The sequence below is a fragment of the Grammomys surdaster genome, unplaced genomic scaffold (genome assembly GCF_004785775.1).
Source record: "Grammomys surdaster isolate TR1022 unplaced genomic scaffold, NIH_TR_1.0 231, whole genome shotgun sequence".
Taxonomy (NCBI): domain Eukaryota; kingdom Metazoa; phylum Chordata; class Mammalia; order Rodentia; family Muridae; genus Grammomys; species Grammomys surdaster.
The window spans coordinates 640,454-666,713 of NW_021604676.1; the positions used below are offsets into that span (position 1 = coordinate 640,454).

General features: G+C 38.8%; 1 protein-coding gene across 2 annotated transcripts in view; it reads right to left on the reverse strand.

Moving 5' to 3' along the window:
- Unc13c (unc-13 homolog C) overlaps positions 1 to 26,260 on the reverse strand; it is a 445,304-nt gene that overhangs the window by 177,815 nt on the left and 241,229 nt on the right. For both annotated transcript variants that reach the window (XM_028773588.1, XM_028773589.1), the window contains 4 exons: positions 19,952 to 20,121; positions 15,658 to 15,773; positions 13,966 to 14,129; positions 1,062 to 1,218 (listed from right to left, as the gene is read on the reverse strand). In XM_028773588.1, coding sequence (XP_028629421.1) covers positions 1,062 to 1,218; positions 13,966 to 14,129; positions 15,658 to 15,773; positions 19,952 to 20,121 — 607 coding nt within the window. The remainder of the gene's footprint in view (positions 1 to 1,061; positions 1,219 to 13,965; positions 14,130 to 15,657; positions 15,774 to 19,951; positions 20,122 to 26,260) is intronic.

The window sequence follows — 26,260 nt, forward strand, 5'->3', positions numbered from 1 at the left end:
GGCCAACAAAAGTATCCCCTATGAACCTGATTGGAGTTGCAGGGGAGACTGGAAAGGCAGAAGGAGAACTAACTGTGGGGTTTTAAGAAGTGTCTTCAAGGAACTTTAATCTTCTCCGTAAAAAAGAAAGGGACATTGGAATATATGTCCAGCAGCATTACTGACCATCAAAGCTGTCTCCCATGTTCCCTGCCTAGACTCCTGGAATCTGCCCTGTGTCTTCCCCAGTCTTGCATTGGATTCATCTTCAAAGGCACCAAGTACTGGTCATTCTGATGATTTTGTGCCAGGAAGGCTCTGGAATTTGTCCTTCTATTTCTAGCTTCATTAATCCCATCTCTTCCAACTTTATCAAGATGACTCTTCATTTACATGCCATTTCCACTTGTCCAGTGTCAATTTTCTATCTCACTGAGACAATAAGTAACAAATAGACCTCTAAGAATCTCTGTGTTTTTACTCTCCAACACACTCCTGATACCCTTAAGTGCAGACAGGCAGCTTTCAGTAAGTGTATATCTTCATAGATCTACCATGCTTTTCTTCAAGGAAATATCCATGAAAGGAGCCACACACAGATTATCATGGGGATACAGCTAAACATAGTGAACCACAAATCTGTAAACATGCAGCATGTCCTATAGAGTTCCAGGACATTCTGACAAAGTATGTGTTTTGCTAGTGGGAAACATCATCTCAGATGTGGAGAGTCAATCAATTAGTGGTGAACCCTGCTCCCTGTCAAAGCTCTTTCATGAAAGCCATTTCAATCCAACCTTGAATATGAGTCATTAGACTAAGATACTCCCAAAGAGGTTCCTTGTTACTCTGTAGTAAGATTCTAGAACATTTTCTTCTTTGGTCAAATGTCTACATCCTTTCTCTCTAGGGTATCAAATCAGACTTTTCCTTTTCATGTTATGTTATGATGATTCATTATATACTAGACATAGCTTAATGGGGAAGGTGGGAAGGAAGATAATTTGGGTTTCAAAGTCCCTTGAAAATCTAAGTCCCATAGACTGCTTGAAAAGTTCACGTTCCAAAACTTATATACTTACCCCAAAGTTCGTAGCAGCAAAACGATCAGAGGCAGAAACCTGCACATTAGTGGAGACACTTGTATGAGCATAGAAGGCATTGATGTTCGCCAGCAGGGCACTCATGACTGCAGGGACACCCGGGCACATGTACTTGGAAGACAGACATGAAAAGTGCCTGAAACGTTTAAAAAAAAAGCAAGACATACAGTGCTTTTAAAATGGAAGCTAATCCATATACCAGCCCACCTTCTCGTGTTAGCATTACATCATTCCTCAACTACATCTATGGAAAAGAATGAAAGCTCCCATGGTCTCTGACTGGAAGAACAGACACATTCAACCTCTTAGAAATTTTGCATTCACACCTGTGAAGTAGTATAATTACAAAGAGACTTTTCATGGTGTTAAAGGCAATCTCTTTGAATGATATGGGTGCTGTATGCTCACTGGCAAAGCACAGTTCCTAAAAATATCCAGCATTTTGAAGCAACAGCACAGGGCACAGGGTCACCCTCACTCCCCAACCCTGCCTTTAATTATTTATGAGCCTATGATGCTGTACTTCATCCAAATGCTCATTTGATTCTGTCTACTCCCCACTTTGTCCTCTATTTTGCAGCAGGAGGCCCCACTTTGATTCACACTGGCATAGCTCATCAGCTTCACGCATGACTTAAGTTGCACTTCTGATGTTTCCCAGGCTTGATGGGCCTCCGTCAGCCATTCTGTTTTCTAAGCACCTTGTTATAGACAGGATTCAATTAGACAAACAACTGAATTATTCCAGGCCTGAGCACAAAGGCTCTCAATTGAAACCTTGACTAAGAGAATCATTTATAATATCAAAAGCACTGAGTGTCCCTGTTCTGTTTCTTCTCTCAAGGGAACCTGTAATCATGTGTACGCTATCAAAAGATTGGCAAGCTGAAAGTGTCTCTTATGATCCATGTGGAAGATAAAATATGCATAGCAAGAAGGATTTCATATGTAATTTGACCCAATTTGTTCAGATATTTTAGTAATTTATCCCCCATCCAGGCACCTCTGCATTCTGTGTTACTGAATGCCCAAACAGTATACATGCCAAACAATATACCCTGTATGTACATAAGGGTAGATTGTGAGTGGCATCCTACAAAACAGGCCAGTGTCAGTTCTGAAAATTGTTGCCTTCCTTAGCTCATACCTGGGCTGGATTTCTACTACTTCTTTTTTTCCCCATGAGATTAGCTGATAAAAGTAGGTTAACGTTATGGTCCTTGAGAATCAGAACTGACAATGTACTAAGAAGTATATGATGTCTGTCATTTAACCCTAGAAATGTAAATGCATTTATGTTTTAAAATTATTATCTCTAAACTTATTAAAATTAATTAACGCTCACCAATAATACCACAAATGAGAGGCAGTGATATGGCTGAGTGGGTAAAGGCATTTGGCACCACACCTCACAAGCTTAACTCCATCCCTGGAAGCCAGGTGGTGCGAGTAAAACTGACTACTTCAAATTGTCCTCTGACATTTACACACAGACTCTGTGTCACACACATGAATTACCACACATGTTTATGTACACATATGCCCCCCACACAAAATAAATAAATAAATACAATATATTTCAAAAATTTAAACATGAATACTATAGTGATGCAATATTATGAAAATATTTCTTATATCTCTTATAATACTAGAACTTTACTGGACCTCACACAATTAATAATCTTGAAGTCATATGAGACGTAAGATTGCTATACTACTGTGTACTCCACCCATTTGTTTAACTTGCTTTTAAGAGAACACTATAACAGTCAACCTTACTTGCCTTGAATTTTCCATGTAATCAACTTTTACAACCTATGTAGCGGCATATTTCCCCAGCAAATTGGGAGGAGCTAAGGTGTGAGGAGTAAGGAGAGTAAGAGGAAGAGTAAGGGGAGAAAGAGGGGGGACGGGAGAGAAAGATGTAGGAGTGATGGAGAAACACGCATGTATGGAGAGCAGTCCTGAGTAACAACTTATGTCTAGGCTAGTTAACTGGATAACACTTCCAATTGTGTGGGCATCTTGTTAATTGAACATTATCAAGCATATAAAACCTTTCATTAATCTTTAAACATTAGAGTCTCATTTTTACCAGGTACCGCATGGATGCCAGGGTGGTCTGGGCTCAGCTCAGCATTGTGGAGTCAGCCTGGAAGATTGGCAGAGCCATCTCCCAACTGGTGTCTCTAGGGTGGAAGGGCCAGTGTCACTGGCCACCTGAGCTGGACACCTGAGCTGAGCTACAGCATGCCACCACTGCTCGTGACCCCAGGCCTTGTCTAGTCAGGAAGATGGAGGCTGATTAAAGACAAGCAAGATCAGATGCCGCCAATTTAAATAATTACTTCAACAAACCTAAGCTAAAGCATAGCTGTAATCTTAAATTATGTACTCTTTCATGCCCCTGACCCAGAACAATGCATTTGTACTGTTTGCTGAAAGCTGCAAATACTGAGGTTAAGACCAATCTTCTAAAATGAGTATCTTCCATAATGTTTTTACATATTGACGGATAAACAATGACATTTGAAATACAGTTTGCTATCTGGGCCACTTGGGGTTCAGTTGGAGTCAGTGACTTAATCCCTTGTTAAACTATTAAAAAAGATTTCTGTAATATATCCCATTCCTTCCCCATGTGATGCTGTTTGTGATGTTTGGTAAGTGAGGGAAAAAAAGAAACAGAAAGACAATCACACGGCATTCTTGTAGTCAGACATATTTGAACACACACAGACATAGTCATACAACAGACAGACATATAGGGACAGATGCACACAGGTAAAGGCACAAGAACAAAGTCACAAGACAGCCTTCATGCAGGCAAAGGTTCACACTCAGACAACAGACAGAGGACAGAAGACACACACAGCTTGAAGTAGATAATTAAAGTCTACACTCACTCTTGTCTACATGATACCAAGAAAAGTGTTTTTATATCTTTCCTTAATGTAAAACTAATGCATTATTGGTGACTTGGAGTTAATTACTAATGCATTTAATCCACAGAATACCACAAATCTTAAAAAACTATTTCATGAAGAAATTTTAAAACCTCAAAGTGAGGCCCTCATGTTCCTCTTTGACCCTCAAAATTTTGTAAATTAGATTTTTTTAGACTCTACTCATAAGGTAAGAATTATAGAATATTAAATACCAAATATGACAATTTGGGAGATGATACAACAAAAATATCTAGGAAGACATAGAAGAATGATATCTCAAGCAATTGCCAAAATAAACTTCACCAAAACTCTGAAGCTGGAAGGGTGTCATTTTTAAATGGAGGATATCACAAGAGTAACCTGGTTCTTGGTTTCAAAATAAGATAGCCAGGCAGCAAAACAGCTTACTAGGTGAGCTTGCACTTATTGTACAATACAAGTCTGACGACCTGAGTACAAGCCCCAGAACCCACATGATTGCAGAGAAGAACCAACTCAAGTTACCTGCTGACCTCCATACACGTGACATAGCAAGCACTCTTGTGATAGATGAGTAAAATGTAATAAAAATGAAAACAAGACCATACAACCAGATTGCTCAGGCTTTAATTTTGTTATCTGTCTCCTGCAGTGGGTATGAATGGGTCGAAGTTTAAAAGAGATAAGATTAGGGTACAAGATATAGCCCCAGAGGTCAAATCTACAAGCAAGGAAAAGAATAGTCAGAAGGGAGGAGCTTAGGCTAAGAGGCCAGGTGGAGACCAAGTAAGAATGAAGAGCTTGGAGTCCATGGAGGATAGTACAACAGATATTTAAAAGATGAGTCTCAGTGTGCTCTAGTCACCAGCAGTGAGTCAACTTGTAGAACAGCATGGACCCAGGCATGCTACAGATGTACAAGCAACTGTGAGACAATCATGAACCAGACACATAGTACCATGAGCCACTGAGTAAGAACATGATCAGCATAGCCTGCAGAGGCTTAGACAAGATGCCTTGAAATGAGACTGGGAGTGAGAAAGAAATAGTTCAGGACGAGATGGTACAGACCAAGACACAGAGAAGACACAATAGTGTACAGTCAACCCTCCCCTGTTAGAGAATTCCTGACCAGTATGTCTGTGGGTTTATGTGGAGTTCTATACTATATGCTAGATCAACTACATCTTCATTGGTCAGAGGACTTTATCAAATAAAACTCAAATTCTTACAAAATAAATGTAAGTTAAAAAGTCATTTCACAGAAACTTTAATTCTTCTACATGAAAAGGAAGCAGCAGCATCAGATCAATATTTTTAAGAAATTACTTTGCATGTAAGATTTTAGGAGGATGTGTTGGAGAAAGGTAAAGGGAAAAAGGAGTCCAATGGGAAGAAGTTATTTGGGATTCTCAGCCCTTTTCCATGTGCATGCGTGCGTGCATGCCTGTGTGAATTATGCTGTAGTGAATGTACCATGCAGACAGACTTGTTTCCTTATGACATCTACTCACAGAGCAAGAGTGGAAGATGTCTCTCAATACATTGACTTAACTTCCTTAGGGTCATGTTCCTCTCCTTTTGGGGTTGTACACTGTGGCTACACCTGTGTGTCTACAGTTCTGTCTTTACTGAGATCTTATTTAATACAGTGATTTCCTATACCCAGAGATGGACCAATGTATATCTTTTTGTTTTGTTTTGTGTTTCCCTAATGAAAACAAGGCAATAGGAGCTGGAGGTATTTACACAGAGTTACAGGGAACAAGATGAGTGCTCAGTTTCCTTGATAGGATAGTTGATCATTACATCCAATCACTTGGATGTAATGGAGCATTTGGCCATGGTAGGTGGTGGTAATGTTTTAATGCTGTGATGACGACCGCACTCCATCATCGCTCTGCTGAGACCACTGTTTTAAATCATCCAGAACATTAGGCAGGAATTCATCTCAAAGAACTGACAAAAATATCCAATTCTCTGATTAATACTAGAATGAGGCAATTTCTGAGGTCTGATGGGCAGGCACTAGCTAGAGAGGTACAGGAGTCACCCTCTAAATCTTACAGAAGGCTCCAAAATGACCAGAAAGGAACTCAAATCCTTCCAGCCCTGGAAAACAAGAGTGCCAGTCAATGAATTCTGGCACCAAGGACAAACTTTTCCTAACTTTGGGGCAGCTGGCTGGACTAAGAAACACTCAGTTATGGACTTGTGTCTTAGCTCTTAACTATTAATTGGCCAACAGGAAGGGTGATAACATGTCTGATGCTGTTCACCTCATATCTCTGCTGCAGAGAAATCGGCCTAGCTAGTTCCCAGAAGGGCTGTCCATAAGACTCTACTCCATGGTAACTGTCTCCAGAGGCAGGAATCTCTTTTCTCATTTACCACACCTACTCCCTCTATACACATCAAAGAGAATACAGCTTCTAAAGTGCAGTACAGCCGTGTAATAGGGGATGGGCAATGGGCTGTGAAACTCATTTTAGGAACAGGTGAGAGAAGGCTGGGAAAAAGCAGACTCCAGAGATGCAGTCTGATATTGTATGTATTGCTTTCAGTAAGATAAAGCTCAACAGGTTTTGGTGGACAGGAACTAAACCCAGATCCTTGGCAAGAGCAACCAGCCAGTGCTTTTATCCACTGAGCCATCTTTCTAGCCACACTAAACTTGAAGCCAAGTAGATGCAAGAGCCATTCCTTCTGGAGTTCTAATGCCTGTGGCCTAAATCTGTCCTCTATGAGGAGAGATATTTCTATGAGGAAATTGTTTCCTTGAGTTGACAGTGTAAGGAGGTGAGGCCTTTGAGAGTTGCTAAGATAGAGATTGGCATTATCATGATTGACCCAACAGTAGCTTTTAAAACAGTGTCCTAGAGAGATCCTGCCATACTGAAAACACTCTGACAACACAACAAGATGACAGTCTTCCATGAACAAGAATGAACAAGAAAATGTTCCTCCCAAGACAGCCTTGGACTTCACTGTCTTATTAACTTGTGGGAAATAAAACCATGTTGTTTATAAGCCATCCTGTTTGTGGCACTTTGTTATAGTCAGATTCATAGGCTAAAGGCATCCTGCCTAAGTCTACATACCTAGATGCATAGAGAACATCTGCTGAACAGATGAATTATGCGTTCTAGAATGACAGGCCTAGATCTAGGCCTTGGCTTCTTATTCAATGCTGTGCCCTTTGTTCCTGCAGCAGTTCACTCTCTTACAGACACTGAAGAAAAGGTTGACATCAATAAAGAAGTCAGTTGTCCAATATTCTCCTTAGAAGGTCTGCATGTGGCTTTAGCAGCTGAAACAGACCAGGTTTAAGGTAAAATCCCAATGGTTCTGGTCTACAGATGAGTTTTTGACAGCAAGATTGAGGAACAAGTCATAGAGTCACAGCAAAAAGCCATGACCCAAAGCATTTTCTCAGTTGGCATCAAAGAGAAAGACCCTAGTTTACCAGAATCCCACATTTTAAGCACAGTTTTGGCTTTCTTTTACAATGAAATAAAGACTCATTAAAGAGTTAAGTATGGAACCAATTATGTAAATTTATGTAAATTTAAATTGTACAAATTTGAATTATGTGAACTGGGGCATTATGCTAGGTGGGACAGTACACATCTGCAATCCTGGAAATGGGGAGGCCAAGAAGGCAGATCCCCTGAGCTCACTGGCCAGCCAGTACAGACAGCAGGAGAGCTCTAGTTTCTGAAAGAAAACTTTGTCCCAAAATATATGGTAGGCAGTGGCAGAGGAAGACACCTAGCAGGACCATTGGCCACCATATATATGCATACAGACATTCACATACATACATGGACTAATATACACTACACATACTAATCATCTCAATACCTAAAACGAAATTACATTTATGTTCTCAGAGGTATTAGAACATTATAGGGAAAAATTGTACACTTACACAAGAAATATCAAGGCACAATATTGTGATGTAAATTGTTTATATGCCTGACTCCAAGAAGCAATCCACATGGAGGAATGTGCTCCTTGGACAGAGGGAACAGAACTTTCTTCTTACTGCTGAAAGTTGGAAAGGCTCTCCTGTTGTGGATTGATGGCTGTACTTTCCACATGGGCACAGAGTCTTCAAGTACCTGATTGTTCACTTGTTTTGGTAGGAGAACTATAATCTATCTCTGTTCCCATGAATGTTCCAGAGCAAAGGGTATGGTTTTATTTAACAGATGGGATGACAAACTGTCCCTGATAGGACATAACCTGTGGTAAAGGGCAGTATGTTTATAGTCAGCAGGATGTAGGGAAAAGGACTGGAAAGCTGAGTTTAAAGCTCATGTCATTTCCCAGCAGAACAGAAGTCTACCTTCTCTGTATTCTGAGAACTACTCAATAGAAAAATCTAATGACACACTCAGAGTCTGACTAATAGCCAGCTCATCTCACTTATCTATCAAGTCTAACCTCAAAAGAAACATGAATGTACCTAAGAGAAGCCAATCAGTCTCCATTAGGAAGAAAATAATGAAGCAATAGAGCAATGTGGCTAAGCATACAGCCTGTAAGTATCAACAGAAACTTCTAGGAAAAATCAGAATTAAGCCATTTTGTCCCTTTTCAAACTTGTGTGTGTGCTACACCAATGGGATACGCCTTCTTCTGTAAAGCTTAGCAGGTCAACTTTGTGATTTTTTAGCTTTCTAAAAATATGTGTATTTTCTATTTATGTGTGTTTTGCCTGCATGTATGTATGTGTACCATGGGTATGGAGGTGAGAAGACAGTAACAGATTCCATGGAAGTAGAGTTGTAGACAGTTGTGAGCCATCATGGGAGTGCTGAGAACTGGACTTAGGTCCTCTGGAAAAGCAGGTAATACTCTTAACCGAGAACTAGCCTGACTCCTAGGAGCTATCTCAACCAGAATCTCAGGATCACAATATCACAGAGACAGTAGGACCCTGAGTTCTGACACAACCAAGATGACAGGACACACAGGCTCCACTCAGAGACAGGGAGTGAAAGTAGCACTAGAAATAACCAGATGGCAAAAGGTAACAGAAACCAACGTAACTTGGCATCATCAGAACCTAGTTTTCCCACGATAGCAAGTCCTGAATACCCCACAACACCAGAAAAACAAGAGTCAGATTTAAAACCACTTCTTATGATGATGATAGAGGACTTTAAGAAGGACATAGATAACTTCCTCAAAGAAATATAGAAGAACACATGTATACAGAGGAAACATAAAAATCCCTTTAATGAATTACAAGAAAACACAACTAAACAGGTGAAGGAATTGAACAAAACCATTCAGGACATAAAAATGAAAGGAGAAGCAATAAAGAAATCACAAATGAAGACTACCCAGGAGATTAAAAAAAAAAACTAGGAAAGAGATCAGGAGTCATGGATACAAGCATCACCAACAGAATACAAGAGATAGAAGAGTGAATCTCAGGTACAGAAGATACCACAGAAAACATTGACACAACACTCAAAGAACATACAAAATGCAAAAAACTCCTAACTCAAAAGATCCAGGAAATCCAGGACACCAAATGAGTAGACTAAGCCTCAGGATAATAGGTATAGAAGAAAGCAAAGACTCCCAACTTACGGGGCCAGTAAATATCTTCAACAAAACTATAGAAGAAAATTTCCTTAACCTAAAGAAAGATATGCCTATTAACATAAAGAAGCCTATAGAACTCCGAATAGACTTCATAAGAAATTTCCCCCATCACATAATAATCAAAACACCAAGTACACAAACCAAAGAAAGAGTATTAAGAGCAGTAAGGGAAACAGGTCAAGTAACATATAAAGGCAGATCTACAAGAATTACATCAGACTTCTCACCAGAGACTATAAAAGCCAGCAGATCCTGGACAGAGAACACAAATGTCAGCCCAGTCTATGATACCCAGCAAAACTCTCAATTACCATAGATGGGAAAATCAAGATATTCCATGACGAAACCAAATTTACACAATATCTTTCCACAAATCCAGCCCTACAAAGGATGATAGAAGAAAAACTCCAACACAAGAAGGGAGACTACAACCTAAAAAAAAGAAAGTAATCTTTTCCAACAAACCCCCCAAAAATAGCCACACAAACATAATTCCACCTCAAATAATAAAAATAACAGGAAAAAATAAACACTTTTCCTTAATATCTCTTAACATCAATGGACTCAATTCTCTAATAAAAAACATAGACTAATGGACTGGATACGTAAATAGAACCCAACATTTTCCTGCATACAAGAAATGCATCTCAGTGACAAAGACAGACACTACCCCAGAATAAAAGGCTGGAAATCAATTTTCAAGCAAATAATCCCAAGAAACAAGCTGGAGTAGCCATCCTAATATCAAATAAAATCAATTTTCAACCAGAAGTTGTCAAGGAAAATAAGCATAGACACTTCATACTCATTAAAGGAAAAATCAACCAAGATGAAATCTCAATTCTGAACATCTATGTTCCAAATGCAAGGACACCCACATTCATAAAAGAAACCTTACTAAAGCTCAAAGCACACATTGCACCTCACACATTAATAGTGGGAGACTTCAACACCCCACTCTCATCAATGGACAGATCATGGAAACAGAAACTAAATCTATTGGGAATTAGCTTACATTTCTGTTACAGAAATAGTATTTGGGAAGCATGGGTAAACTACCTCTAAAAAATATTTTTAATCTCCAACAACACCTGTCAGTATCTGAAAGTTTATTTTCAATTATAAAGGATCAGTGTGGTTTGCACCGAATTTCAATACAACTTACAGTGTGACAGAGTCACAGACATCAATTTCATTAAATTAATATTTTCTCCTTTATTTACTTTTGGGAATTGAAGATCTCCAATATCCAGAGATAGATCAGGAGAAAGTGAGTTTCAAAAATAATGTTGGTAGAAACCTCTACTTCTGGTTCCTTCTATTGCAGATATGTATTAAGTTTCTAGCATGTATCCAGAACTTCCAATCCAGTGAAGTAAAAGTGATGATTCATCAAGATTTCCATCTGTGACACTTAACTTAGAATTCAAGTCATATCAAAGCTGCTCACTGTACTGTATTTCTTATAAGTATAATTTTAACTGTGCTGACATATTGACATACAATTAGAGGCAACTATCTGTCTATAAAACCAATTAATTTCTAGTACCAATCATGCAGATCAGCAATATGAGCAAGCAAAGAGTCTGTACTTTAGGAATTATTAGATTGTCAAGCAGTACTTTTTTTTCTCCTGGCATGGCAATGGCAAACTTTGTATTGCCAAAGCAAAATCTGTCCTGAACAATATTAATGAGGAAAAGTGTGCAGTAGGCATCTCCTCCCATATATGGTTTTTAAATGGGCTAGGAAAAGGCTTAGTCAGTAAAGGCACTGGCTAACAAACTCAGTAATCCAAGTTTGATCCCCAAGACTGCATGGGGGAAGGAGAGAACTGACTCGAGCAAGTTGTCCTCTGACCTCAATACATTTACCTATAATTATTAGAGTCTGTAGCCCTCCAGTCAACTCTAAACACAAAAAGTTCGAGCAGGAGCTGAGCTAGATGCTCAGTGGTTAGGAGCATGCATTGCTCTTGCAGAGGATCTTGATTCAGTTCTCAGCACCCACATGGTGGCTCACAACCATCTATAACTCTAGTTCCAAGGGATCTGAAAATCTCTTCTGGCTTCTATGGCACACACACACACACACACACACAGAGAGAGAGAGAGAGAGAGAGAGAGAGAGAGAGAGAGAGAGAGAGAGGCGATAAAACAAATATCAAAGTCACCGACTTCCTTACAGCTGCTAGAGTGTCGACTAGATCACCCTGACAGTGAGTCTCTGCTGCAAGATGTGGGCAGGAGAAGTGGGTGGCCATCAGTCAGAGAGATAAAACCTGAGCTTCTAGATTGTGGAGGAAGCCTCTATTTTGTGACCTCTGCAACTTCTTGTATGTCTAAAAGTGAGATCACTATTATTCAGCACCAAGGCATTATATAAATTGGGAAGAAAGAGCATCTACCGATGTGTATGTTCATGCAAATGTATGTAGGTGTCAGTGTCTGTGCATGTGGAGGCCAGAGTTAGATGTCTGGGATGTTCTACAATCCCCCTCCACATTAGATTTTAAGACAAGGTTTTTCACTAAACCAGAACTCTCAAGTTGACTAAACTGGCTGGCCACTGAGTCCCAGAGATTGTCTTGCCTCCACGTTCCCCACACTAGGGTTACAGTTGCTATATAGAACTGCAATGCCTATCAGCTCTCTAATGTGGGTGCTGGGGATTTGAAGCCAGGCACCTGTGTATGTGCAGCAAGACGTTAGCCACTAGGTCATCTTCTCAGCCTCAGTATTTCAGTATTATAAACATGTATTCATTCTTAAACAGTTCTCTTCTAGAGCCATGGCTGGTTATTAAATGCTATGAAGGCTATAGTTTGGTGAAGGGCATTGATTTTGCTTCAAATTACGTATGATGATTAGTTTTGTTAACTGAAACTAACCTAGAATCACCTGAAAAGAGAGTCTCAGTAAGGTTCTGTAGATAGTGGGATTTCTCTGTAGAACACTGTCGTAATTTAACTGATGTAAAACACATAATCTACTATGAATGGCGCCATGCCTTAGGCAGGAGCTCCTGAACTCTGTAAGACCCAAGAGATCAAGCTGAGCACAAGCACATGAGCACACATGCATCCATCCTGTCCCTGCTCTTAACTGTGGCTGGGACCTCCCACCTCAAACTCTTGCTGCCTTGACTTTCTTATAGGACTGAAATCTGAATTTGTGAGCTAAACTAAACCCTTTCTCCCCTAAGCTGTTTTCTTATCAGAGCATTTTATCACAGTAACAGAAATGGTATTAGGACAAAATCGATCATTTCTATAAATAGATTTGATTGATCATCCGGGGCCTCCCATTTATTTTAAATGAGAATATGACCTTGGTGCTAATATTTGCAGTTATATTAGCATATGCCTATAAACACTATAGCATTATACATTGTACACAGATGATAAACTAAACACACTTAGAAACACAAAGCAGGCATGAAACTATCCACCAGAGAATAAGAGGTCCAATTCTAATTCCCAGTGATACACCTGTTAGGATCAGGTGTTTGTGTAAACCAACTTATTATCCCAGTCATACAGCAGCGAGCTCTCTCAAATCTTCAGACATTGTTGCTTTATTCATAACAGCAATAATGTATACACTGAAGGAAGAGCTCAGCCTTTTCTAAGAGGCTACAATGACCCCTTGTGTTTCAGAAGTTAACAACTGGGTAATCATGGGCATGCCAAGTCTTTGCTTTCCTCAGATACCAAAAAGATGTTCATGCATTACATTAAACTGTTGGGCCCTGCCCTGCTCTCAAAATATCTGAGTCACTGGGTCTCAGGTGGGAATTTCTAAGTCTCCCATGCTACTGATGCTAGTCAGGGGTTCCCATTTCCAATGTGGAACAAAGGTGGGATGGCAGTAATGGTGAGTTCTCTGATACTTAGTATCTTACTGTTACACTTGGCAATACACACACATTGTAAAGGAATTCCTTTTGATGGATTTCATTTGGTCTAGAAGAATTGAGATGAGATCCAGAAAAATGGCCACCAGGTAAGAGTGCTTTCCAACAGGCTTGACATCCTGAGTTTGAGTTCCAGAAACCCATACAGTGCAATGAGAGAACAGATTCTTACAACTTACCCTTTGACCTCCACAGATAAACTATAGAAGGTATATGTGCGCACACACACACACACACACACACACAGAGAGAGAGAGAGAGAGAGAGAGAGAGAGAGAGAGAGAGAGAGAGAGAGAGAGAGAGAGATTGAGAATAAATAAATGTAAAAAACCATTATGGAATTGAGATAAAGGCTCAGTTTTCCTTCCATTGGATTTTAACTGAGACTTATGACCACTCCGTCATCCTACAGTACTTACGTCATAGCTTGATAAATGGACTCAACCCCATAACGCATGGCAAATTCATCCACTATTTCTTGAGAAGCATCATCAAAGAAAACTTTCCAGGCTTCATCTCCTTTGACCTCTGGTATTTTCACGCTGCCATTAGACTTCACTTCTGTCAGGTAATGGAACAGGTTCTGAAAGCAAACAGTTTGCAGTTGCTCAGAAACTCCTCAGGACAGGGTAGGAATATCTAACTATGCTTTTTTAAAAATGTATATATAGAATATCCTTGTATTACTTACCATCATGTCTACATCACCAGCTTCTCAATGCAATAGGAATATCTCAGATTGTATTAAACTGAATTTATTATGGGAAATCTGCCTTTGCTTATGTTTGGGAATCTTCAGAATCAATAATTTATTTGTTTGTACATACCCAGCCCAGCCATTTCCAGGAGGGAGCAAGGTAGTAACCTTGGTAGCAAGCATCTTTACCCACTGAGCTAGATCTCCTGCCCTGGGAAGTACAGAATTAAGTACACATCTTCTCTGCTAGGGTTCCAAGATCAGAGATCCTGGCCAAGTCTATGCTAAGAATTGCTTTTTATTAGTCAGAAAACAGAATGCTGTTTATTGACATAATGTCTCAGTTCATCAGTCATAAAATTAACCATAAATCCTATAACTACTTACTATGTGAACAACTAAAATTCCTCACTATTTGTTTGGCAAAATGGCATGCACACCTTTACATATATCAAGCATTTAGAGGTATAAATTTTTATAAATGTATTTAGAAAAATTAATGTGTAAAAAGGTTTGCTTAACTTAGTGTCACCATGACACAATGTAGAATCTCCTAGGAAGAGAGACGCACGGAAGAATTATATAGGTCATATTGATATCTGGGCATATTTGTGGAATATTGTCTTAACCAGCTGCCTTGAGAAGGGGAGAGCCACTTGAATATCAGCATCATTTCATAGGCTGGACCCTTGCAGCATCATTTTACAGGCTAGCCCTTTGGCTGAGTGCAAGGGAGAGACAACACTGAGCAGAAGCAGAAATTCATTTTTTTTCTCTTCACTTGACTGTGGATATGAGCTGCTACATCAAGTTCCCACCTCCTTGAATTCATGGTGGTGATCAATTATAACATGGGATTATGACCCAATTTTTTTTCTCTTCTAAATTGCTTTGTGTCAGGCATTTTATCACAGCTACAGGAATGTAACTAGGAGAGCCACCTTGCTGATGTCTTTCCTATTGGGAAAGTGTTCTGTCCTCTCCCAGAGCATGGGGCAAGGAACATTCCTCAGCTCCGTTTCATCCTTATGGATATTTGAAAAAGTGTAATTTTCATCCAAGAAGGTCTTAGTGACACTTCTTACATCCCCAATGCAGAGCTTGAAGTGGCCCATGGCAAGCGGTCAGTGCGTGTACACCAAGGAACAGATACCTGGAAGGTTGGTCCTCTGTCTCCTGCCTTGAGTGCTCATTCTGAATTCCCACTAAAGGGCCAGTTTTCCACTGGGTTTTCCCACCTCAGCATACCACCTGTGATCACAGGCTCAGCAAGCCCCTGTTCCCACAGGCACTCTGAACTCCACAAACCCAAGTCTATGATTTTTCAAAACCCAATGCTTGTTTTGTGATTCATAATATCCCTGGTCCCCCTGCATCAAGTCTTACTTTCAGTAAAATTTCTTTTGTTATTTACCTCATGTAAACAAGTGTATTGTATATGGTATGGTGCAACCTTCTCTTCTCCCTTTATTTCCACATTGATTTTTAGTCGGATGGCCCCAGACACAGCTGACTTATCTGTCCGTTTCTCTGAGGAAAAGCAAAATGTTCTTGGTCAGTTATTTCAACAAGAGTGTAATTCTAATTCAAGTTCTCCAAAACACTAACTAACCACAATGATAAATACCTGAATTGGGTCCACCCAAGACTGGGCCTATCAGCGATCAGTCACGCAAAGGAGAGGGGCTCATCCCTACGTTTTATCTGTGAACTATTGGCTGTTCAGAGACACCAGGAGAGAGAGGAACCACTGTCTTTAGTTTTGTACTCAATGCAGAGCCCTGCAAAGGCTAGAGTCTAACACACGAGCATGTGGACTGCGCAGATTAACCTCGGTGAGTCACAAAACAAAACAGACATGAACATGAAAGAGAGATTTGTGTGTGGGAGTACATGTTGACAGGGATGATAAGCTGGCAGGTGAAGGTGGTCTGTATGTTTTACATACATGTGCAAAATTGTTTAAAAACAAATTTATGGATTAGAGAAGTGGTTTGGTGATTAAGAAGACTTGCTGTTCTTGCAGAGGATCTGGCTTTACTTTCCATTGCCCACATTGCAGCTTACAACCATCTTTAACTCCAGTTTCAGGAAATTCAGTGCCCTCTTCTTGCCTTCATGGGTACCAAGCATATTATATGTATCCATATGTAGATGAAACACTCATATACATAAAATAAAAATAATGACTCTTTAAAAACAAATTAATTTATGAAACAAATTATAAATAATAAATTTATATATTACTTGTATATTATATTTTTCATATATAATATATTTCTTATATATAATATAACATATGATATATAAATATTATATGTTATGTCATATATAGATAAAATTTAAAAACAAATTTATTAATGAAAAAATATAAATTAGCCAAATACATGTATATATTCAAATATATGCATATACATATTCATGCATACACATCTGTACATATTCTCAATAGATGCATACACATATATGCACTAATACACACACACAGAAGCTCACCTAGGGGACATCTCCTTTTTCTATGTCATATGACTAAGTAATCATGAACTCCACAGACAACACTTGCCTGTTGTGCCATTGTAATTGTTAAACTGCCTATAAAGGATTCGGACAGAAGATCAAAGAACACCCTGCCCTTAAAACAGTAAAATTAAATTCATCGTGTGGCAATTACAAGCAAGTTAATCAGAGCATAAAATTCACGAAGAAAGTGTTTCATTTGAAAATTTCTTCTCAGGATCTTCTTGCTCTTTTTGTACTTCAAAAGATGAGCCAAATTCTGGCAAGCAGCAAGATGAAAGCAGTTTTCATATAGTCTTTCTATAGCTTGTGTTTATTTATAAATGTCATATTATTATTTGAATGGAATAAAAATACAATCAGTTTATTCAACAATTTGATTTGAGTTAGGGGAAAAACAGCCCACACTTATCAGAACTTTGAGAGGAACAGAGTTACTATAGTCCTAGAATATGACTATGGATTGGGAACCCAAGATTGACACACATTTCACAGAAGAACTACATGGAGGAAAGGTGACATTTATAAGAAAAAATAGTATCTAAAGAAAACAGTAGTTTACTGATAAAGACTTCTTTAATTAGCCTGTTTCCTAAACTTATCTGTGTCATTTTCTTTTTAAGAATTATTTATTTTATGTGAGTACACTGTAGCTGTCTTCAGACGCACCAGAAGAGGACATCATACCCCATTACAGATGGTTGTGAGCCACCCTGTGGTTGCTAAGAATTGAACTCGGGACCTCTGGAAGAGCAGTCAGTGCTCTTAACCTCTAACCCATCTCTCCAGCCCCACATAGCTGTGTTTTTAGTCACATAAGATTGTGAAGCTTATCTTCTCTGCATGGGATCCCTCTTGACTTTCTCATTCTTGCTGACTAGCAGGAATGAGTTATGAAAATTCTTTCTTTAGCAGCACAGAATCAGTAGGGTTTTGCCTACTTGCTAGGATACCCCACCCGATACTGTTATTTTGTTCAAGACCCGGGATTGAACCAAGGGCCTCATAGTTGTGAGGAGCTCTACCATAAGCTACATCCCCAGCCAGTTTCTCACATCTTAATTCGAAGACAGGTCCTTGAAACATTGGATAGGCAGGACTTGGTCTGGTGATCCTCCTGCCTCTGTCTTCTGAGGAAATAAAGTGACAATTTTGGCTCACCAGACCTGGCTGGAAGACCTTATACTCTTAACACATATAGAGTTCTAAGCTAGCAATAAGTCAGATACAAAGCCTGAGTTTCCTTGCCAACCACCTCTTTCCAGAGCTGCCAGGAAACCTAGAGCTAAGGCTATCCCCCAAGTCCAGGAGCCACTGACTCTGATTGAACACACAAGGCTTTGGGACAAGCATTGCTTTGTGCAGTAGGGTGAATTCCAAGAGAAGAGCAAAGAGAAAATTTACACAAAAGACAGAATGAATTATTTGTGAGGGTTGAACATGTTTAGGGATTTTGCACAGAACTTAGAAATGCAAACTAATTCCATCTCTCTCTGGACCTCTCTCCTTTCCTGTCTTTTTCCTTCATTTCCTTCCTGGAGGCAAACATCAGAAATGAAAGAATCCCCTGAGCAACTGAAGGTGCTGAAGGAAAAGCTTTCTATACAGCACCCCAACACATGCTTCTTCCACAGTTTAAAGGGTAGTTTCACATCAAAGATGGCAGCCAGTCAACCAAATATCACATCTAAGTTCCCCAGCAAACTGTCTATACCCAAGAATGCATCATCCAAAGAATAAAACACATGAATTTCTGTCTGATATGTAACTTTATGCTTTAGCTCAGTACAATAGTATTCAGTTATTTTTAAAAAACATGAAAAAGCAAGACTCCAATTAAAATATGATTTTTGAGTACTACATAGGAAATTGAATTTTTCTTCCTTTTACATCTCCAGTTCATATGTAAATTTATTTAATAATTTAAAAAGATGTGGGAGTTTTAACTTAGTTTCTAGTTTAAATTCCAATAATGAGAAGTACCAATGTTCTTTAATTAAGATTCTTCAACTATTTTCAGTAATGAGCTCCCAGTGTAGCTGAATCATCTGTGTTTAGATTAAGTTAAATTTCCTGTTTAAGTTGTTACATAATTTTGAGTTTTATTAACTCAATGAGACTTTATTTTGACAATTTTTATATTACTAAAGTTTGTGGGATTTTTTAAGCCAATTTTTTAAAAGTAGATACAGTACATTGTGAACCTAAGTGATAATTCTTTGTAGCCCTGGGGCTATGGTCAGCTTCTGCTGGACTTGTGACCAGCCAGTCCTCAAAATTTTAATTTATCTTTTCTCAGGATGTTTTAAGCAATCTTTTAATCATATCTTTTATGGAAGCTGAGAAAACCATAGATTGATACTATTATTAAGCCATCAGACCCTAGGTTATTCTTCAATTCAAGTAAAAGGCAAATTGAAAAGTCTTAGTCCTGTTTCTATAATAAAGTTCACTTAAATGTCACATCAGCTAAACTGATTGACAGCTTCATGTTAAAGCCACATCAGTCTTCCTTGGCTTTGGTAATGAATGTCCAATTTTATATCACCATTTCAAAGAAATCCCAACTACATAAAATTTTTTCTTTTGAATTTATTTTTAAATATTTATTTTTAATTTATGTTCATGTGTTTGTGTGAATGTATGCCATGCATGTGTGGTTGTCTATGGAGTTCAGAAAAGGGTATCACATACCCCTAAAGCTAGAGTTACAGGTAGTTTTGAGCCACTTGACATAAGTGCTAGGAACTAAAACTGGGTCCTATGGAAGAGTAGAAAATGCTGTTAACTGATGATCCACCCCTCCAGCCTTCTAACGACATATTTACTGATAAATTTTCATTAAAGAACAGAATAAGTTAAAAAAGAGTCCCAAATTCTCCAAACATTAGACAAGTATCTTTGAAGTTGTATATTAGGAATCTAAAATCAATAGTAATGTAAAATTTTCTCTGAGAAAATGTTCAGTTGATTCTTTGAGGTTTTTATTTTCATCTCAGATTTAATTATTTCAATAATACTACACTTTAATTGATAATCACCCTTCATTATTAATGAAACTAACCCAACTAAGAGTTCAACAGAATGACCTTCAAAGGAATTCAACTTTTAACTATAAGAAAATATAATCCATGCCACAGATACTCTTGAATTTTAACTCATTTTTAAGTTGGTATAAAAAAATTAATCACCTAAGTTGTACCAGACATCCATCTCGCCACTCAGAGTCCTGACTTCGACAATTGTCTGTCCCAGAAAGTCATCCGACTCCTTCTTGAAGTGTTGCTTAACTCTAGATTTAATGTCGTCATCTTCATCCCATACTCTGACCTTGATTCGATCTGTCGAGTTATGACACTCACTGGAAATAAATGTTCACAGGTCAGTGACTGCTGGTTCTATAGTAATAAAGGGTACATGGTGCAGGAAGCCGACTGTAAGCCTGACTAATTTATAAAGAGATATCCATTGAGTTATAAACGAAGATTCACCTTTCAGTCATGGATGTTGCAGGTACCTAACGCAGGTAGATGGGAGAAAGGTGTGATTAGCTAAACAGGCAAATTTCTATCCAGTTCCAGTCGATTGGCTTTAGCTAAGACAGCAGAGTTAAGCATGCAGTAAAGAACTTGGTTTGGGTATTTTCATGTTTTCTATTTGCAAATTTTTTTGGACAATATATCTACATACTAGAAAGTCCTCACTAGAACCATTAACTAACTTTATTGCCACAGACCTTCAGAAATTGGTCAGAGCCTTTCATCTGGGCCCGAGCACTGAGCAGATCCCAGGCGGCTGCTCTGCACCCAATCTCACAAAACCCAAAGAAAGCAGGCCTCCCAGGAGCTCTAACCCTGGAAGCATCTTAGGTAAGGAGACAGCAACACCCACCCCAAATAGGGAGTAACTGGGACCAACTAGGACCCAGGAATTTACTTCTGGCCAGGAGCACTGGTCCCTTCCGGTCTGGGCCCAAGCACTGAGCAGATCTTGGGACCCAGCACTAACCCTACTAGTAACACCCACCCCACACAGTTCTGAAACAACCAAGATAATAGGAAAGACAGGCTCCAGTAAGAGACAGGGCAGGTAGCACTAAGGTGATCCAGAGGGCGAAAGGCAAGTGCAAGAACATAAGCATCAGCAACCCAGGATACTTGGCATCATTAGAACCTACTTCTCCCACACTGGAAAGTCCTGAATTCACCATATCATCAGGAAAGCAAGATTCAGATTTAAAATCACTTCTAATGATGATGATAGAGGACTTTAAGAAGGACATAACACTCTCAAAGAATTTGAAGAGAACACAGGTAAACAGGTAGAAGCCCTAAAAGAGGAAACACAAAAATACCTTAAAGAATTACAAGAGAACACAACCAAACAGGTGAAAGAATTGAACAAATCCATCCAGGACATAAAAGTGGAAGTAGAAACAATGAAGAAATAACAAAGGGAGACTACTCTGAAGATAGAAAACCTAGGAAAAAAATCAGGAGTCATAGATGCAAGCATTACCAACAGAATACTTGAGATAGAAGAGAGAATCTCAGGTGCAGAAGATACATTGAAAATATTGTCACAACCTGTCAAAGAAAATGAAAAATGCAAAAAGTTCTTAACACAAAACATCCAGGAAATCCAGGACACAATGAGAAGACCAAACCTAAGGATAATAGGTATAGATGAGAGTGAAGATTCCCAACTTAAAGGGCCAATAAATATCTTCAACAAAAGTATAGAAGAAAACTTCCCTAACATAAAGAATAAGAAGTCCATAAACATATAAGTAGCCTACAGAATGCCAAATAGACTAGACCAGAAAAGAAATACCTCCCGTCACATAATAATCAAAACACCAAGTGCACAAAACAAAGAAAGAATATTAAAAGCAGTAAGGGAAAAAGGCCAAATAACATATAAAGCCAGACCTATAAGAATTACACCAGAATTCTCACCAGAGACTGTAAAAGCCAGAAGATCATGGACTGACATCATACAGACCAGATTCTAAGAGAACACAAATGCCAGCCCAGGCTACTATATCCAGCAAAACTCTCAATTACCACAGATGGAGAAACCAAGATATTCCATGACAAAACCAAATTTACACAATATCTTTCCACAAACCCAGCCTTACAAAGGATAATAGCAGGAAAGCTCCAATACAAGGAGGGAAATTATACCCTAGACAGAGCAAGAAAGTAATCCTCTTCCAATAAATCCAAAAGAAGATAGCCACACAAAGATAATTCCACCTCTAATAACAAAAATAACAGGAAGCAACAATCACTGTTACTTAATATCTCTTAACATCAATAGACTCAATTCCCCAATAAAAAGACATAGGCTAAAGGATTGGATACATAAACAGGACCTAGCATTTTGCTGCATACAGGAAACTCACCTCAGTGACAAACACAGATACTACCTTAGAGTAAAAGGCTGGAAAACAATTTTTCAAGCAAATGGTCCTAAGAACCAAGCTGGAGTAGCCATTCTAAAACCTCCAGCCTGAGAACACAAAGGGAAGGACTCATGGCTCCACCTGTATAGGTAGTTGAGGGTGGCCTTGTCAGGCATCAGTGGAAGTGGAGAGCCTTGGTACCCAATATTTTGGATTCCCTAGTGTTGGGGAATTTGAGAGCAGGGAGGCAGGAGTGGGAGAGTGATGGGAGCACACCCTCATAGAAACTTCCAGAATTATATGGATTAGATATGATAGAGGCAGGTCACCAGAAGACTAGATTCCAGAATTCAAACAAAACATATTTTGATACCAAAATTTGTTTTGAGAATTGTATATTGCAAAATACACAGCCTTGGTGTATCTACTCATCAAACCAGCTGAATAGACCTGCTCGAACCTCTGATGTCTTGGAATCTCAGCTGAATGCAGTGAGGGCACAGACATCAGAGGCTTATCAATTTACCCTTCCTCTCACCCCTTTTCTAATATCTCAATGCCTGTATTCAGCTTGAAGAAGTTAATGAAGAGTCAGAGCCCCTATTTCCTGAGCTTGGGGACTGAGATAGTTAATATTGGGCTGTCTTTCTAGGGAAATGTAGTGGTTTTGTTGGAACAAGGAGGAATAGCCAGGATTTATTGCATAGCCATAACCTATTGGTAGAAGTCTGTATAAATGTTATTAAGCTGAAGTTACAATTTCTTAAATGGTACAAAATTTACTTTGATTTCAAAGTTAAGGTTTTCATTGGCACGAGTTTCTTTTTGTAATAGAAGTGAGATTAATATTGTTACTCTCATAGGCAATGTGCCTATGTAACATATTTAGGAATAAAAGGCTTAGGCCCAGTCCTTCTTTAATTCTTTTAACTGATTCAAGATGGTTAGCCTGTGAGTTAAGGGCCTATAGCAAATTCATGGCTCTGAGTTTATTGTTAGGGTGTTTTCTATATTTTATTTAGAAATAGCTGAGAGAAGTTAACAGACAACAGTCCAGATTGCCTTCCATGGATAGTTGGTTTTCAAAACATCAGAAGTCCACAGAATTGACATTACAAACATTTCTGTATTAATATTCATTTTGTTTAGAGACCTGTCTGCTCCTGACAGCTTCCTGTCTTGGATTCTAAGAAGAAATTGAGCATCTTTGGAGTTGCTCCAGTTGTGGTGAGACAGCCACTAGGCAAGAATTGCCTCTTTTCATCTACAGACAAATTACTGTCCAGAAAAGGACACACTTGAGGAATAGTCGACTGATTATGTCTGCCAAGACAGAGTAATAAGCCCTTAATAATTCTGCATCACTAGGTCTGTCAGATGATCCTGGGCCAGAAGGCTGAAGATCGGATACTCCAACGTTTTATAGTATAGGACTGTCCAGGTGTTCAGTGGTCTCTATAAATTGGTTTAGAAGTTTTAGAAGCTATGCTTTGTGCTTCCCATAATTTTAGTTAATTCAGTCATTCTCGATTTCTGACGGGTTTGAAGACTTATAGTCTCATAGCCAATCCCGGCTATTTCCTTTGAGAGAAAAGATTTGAGAGGATGGTTTTCAGCTGACATTCATTCTAAACCCAAGAAAAAAGCCAAATTCAGAACTAAGTCTTTTAGTTATGAAAGATGACAGAGGTTCTGGTTAGTCAACAAAATGTTGGACTTGGTATTAGGTCTATCTTGTACCTTACTGATACAAATTGGTATAGTTATGCTCTAATTGTATTTTGAGAGAAAAGTTTCATCTTAAAGGAAGGGTGATATGTAGGAGGAGCTAAGGTGGGAGGAGTAAGGAGAGGAAGAGGAGAATGAGAGGAGGAGCCAGGTGATGAGAGAGAGAGGGGAGAGGGCATGGATGCAGATGTTTGCATGTCTCTGCCAGTCAAAGATAGTTGGTTTATCTAGGTTGGGTATTGGGTTATACTTCTGATTGTATGGGCATCTTGTTAATGAGCATTACCAAAGTTATAAAGCCTTTGATTAACATTTTAAAAAATAAAAAATAATTAAAAAAAAGGAAAAAAGAAAAAAAGTAGTTGGTCAGAGTATGAAATGATGGCAGGGTTCCAGGCAAGTATGTGATTGATCATTTAGATTCTGTTCTCTGTGACAAAAAGCCTAAGATAAATTACAAGGAGGAATGATAAACTTGGTCTTCTGGCTTCATAGATTCCAGTGTTTGGTGGTCCCCATTGCTTAGAGCCTTTAGTGAAGCTGAGCATCACTCTGTGGAAGATTTTGGACTGGGGTACTATGTTAAGAGAGGGTGAGCATCACTCTGTGCAGCATGTAGGGCAGGGATACTCAATTAAAACATGCTAGGAAGCAGAGGCAGAGAAAAGGCAGAGAAGAAGAGAGAAAATGGCAGAGAGATAAAGATGATTTGAGAGAGTTGGGGGACAAGATCTAGTTTCTAAAGGCCTGGCTCCATTGGGTAGTTTCCATGCAGCCCTTACATTCTGTTAAGAACAGTCCCTTCAGCTATGAGCTCACTGATAATCTGACGCTCCCCCACTGATACTGCTCTCATGATCCAATGGCTTCCAGCTTCCCAATAGAGCTGATGGCTGGAGATCCCCATGGGCCACAAACCTTCTCAGTGACATATATCATAGCTAAACCAAAATGTCCAGTATATACAGAAGATACTGTGAAATCAAACTTGATTTTTAAAAATCCCTCTGATTTAAGAACAGCCTGTATGTTTTAGTCTGTCACTGATATCCCTATGTCCCCCGTCACCTTTTGTTGATGAAAGCTATTCAGTACTGCCCACAGGTGTGTAATTGGTCTTTCTTGGTTGTATTTTGTGAACTTTCCTCCCATCCTTCTCTCTCTGTGACTAACCATTCTTTGAGAATCAGTTAGTCACATGCTCTGGATCACCTTGCCTAGAGCTTGTTAAGTGAGGTAGCAGGTTTAACCCTGTGCTTCCTGACTCCAAGCGTCTAGTCCCTCTTGTATAGGAACCTTTAACCTGGGGTTTATGGGTGAGTTCTGGGCATCACTGATATTACATTTGAAAATAAAAATGAAACTATTTCAATTTTCCCCTAAATTTTGCAACCAATCACAGCAGTATTTTGTCACTAATAAAATGACTGACATTTATATATAACATTCAGACTGTAAGGAAACTTAAAATATTACTTCAATTTATACTGTGCTAAAACGGTATTACAATATAATTGATCTACTTCTCTGTTTGTATATTTTACTTAATGCATTAAATATGCTCTTAACTTAGGAATGCATCCATGTCTTTACTGGACTACAAGATGACCTCAAGGAGCAACATTTATTTAACAATTCCTGACACTGTCATGTGCTTCCTTTTATAATTTTATTTTTATTCATCTATTTATTTATTTACTTATTTTTGTCTTTGAGACAAAACCATACATTGTAAGTAAGAGGAACATTTGAGGTGTGGCATGCCTATGTGCAAACTGTATCTCATGATTTTGACTTAATGTAGGTGTTTCAGATCAGAATACTACAGTAAAAAGTGAGGTATTTGAGATTGCTATAAAATTTGAGGTATGATAAGCACTTGGTCTTCTAGGTCAGAGATTTAGATGTTCATTGTGGGCAGAACACTGTGCATGAACTGAAATGGCTCATTGGTAATTAGTCCAACTCAGTTCCTAACTCTTTTGCATATTTTATTATACAGTGAAAATTTTGTAGATAGCAAGCTATAGGTTAGCTGCTTATCTGGGAAGAGTTTTGTTTTGTTTTGTTTTTTTGTTTGTTTTTTGTTTTGTTTGTTTTGTTTCTTTGCTTGCTGCTTTGTTTTTATGTAGCTGCTGCTCAGAAATTTACCAAAGAAAAACTCTCTTAAGCTTTAAGAACTTTCATTACCCACATGAAGACCATTTAAGACGAAGGCATGCACCTACACACACTGTCGTCAGCACATGAAAGAAAGGCTGAGGATTGTGAATTCAAGGGCAGTGACTTTGTCTACTTCACAAGACCCTGTCTAAAATCAGATAGATAGATAGATAGATAGATAGATAGATAGATAGATAGATAG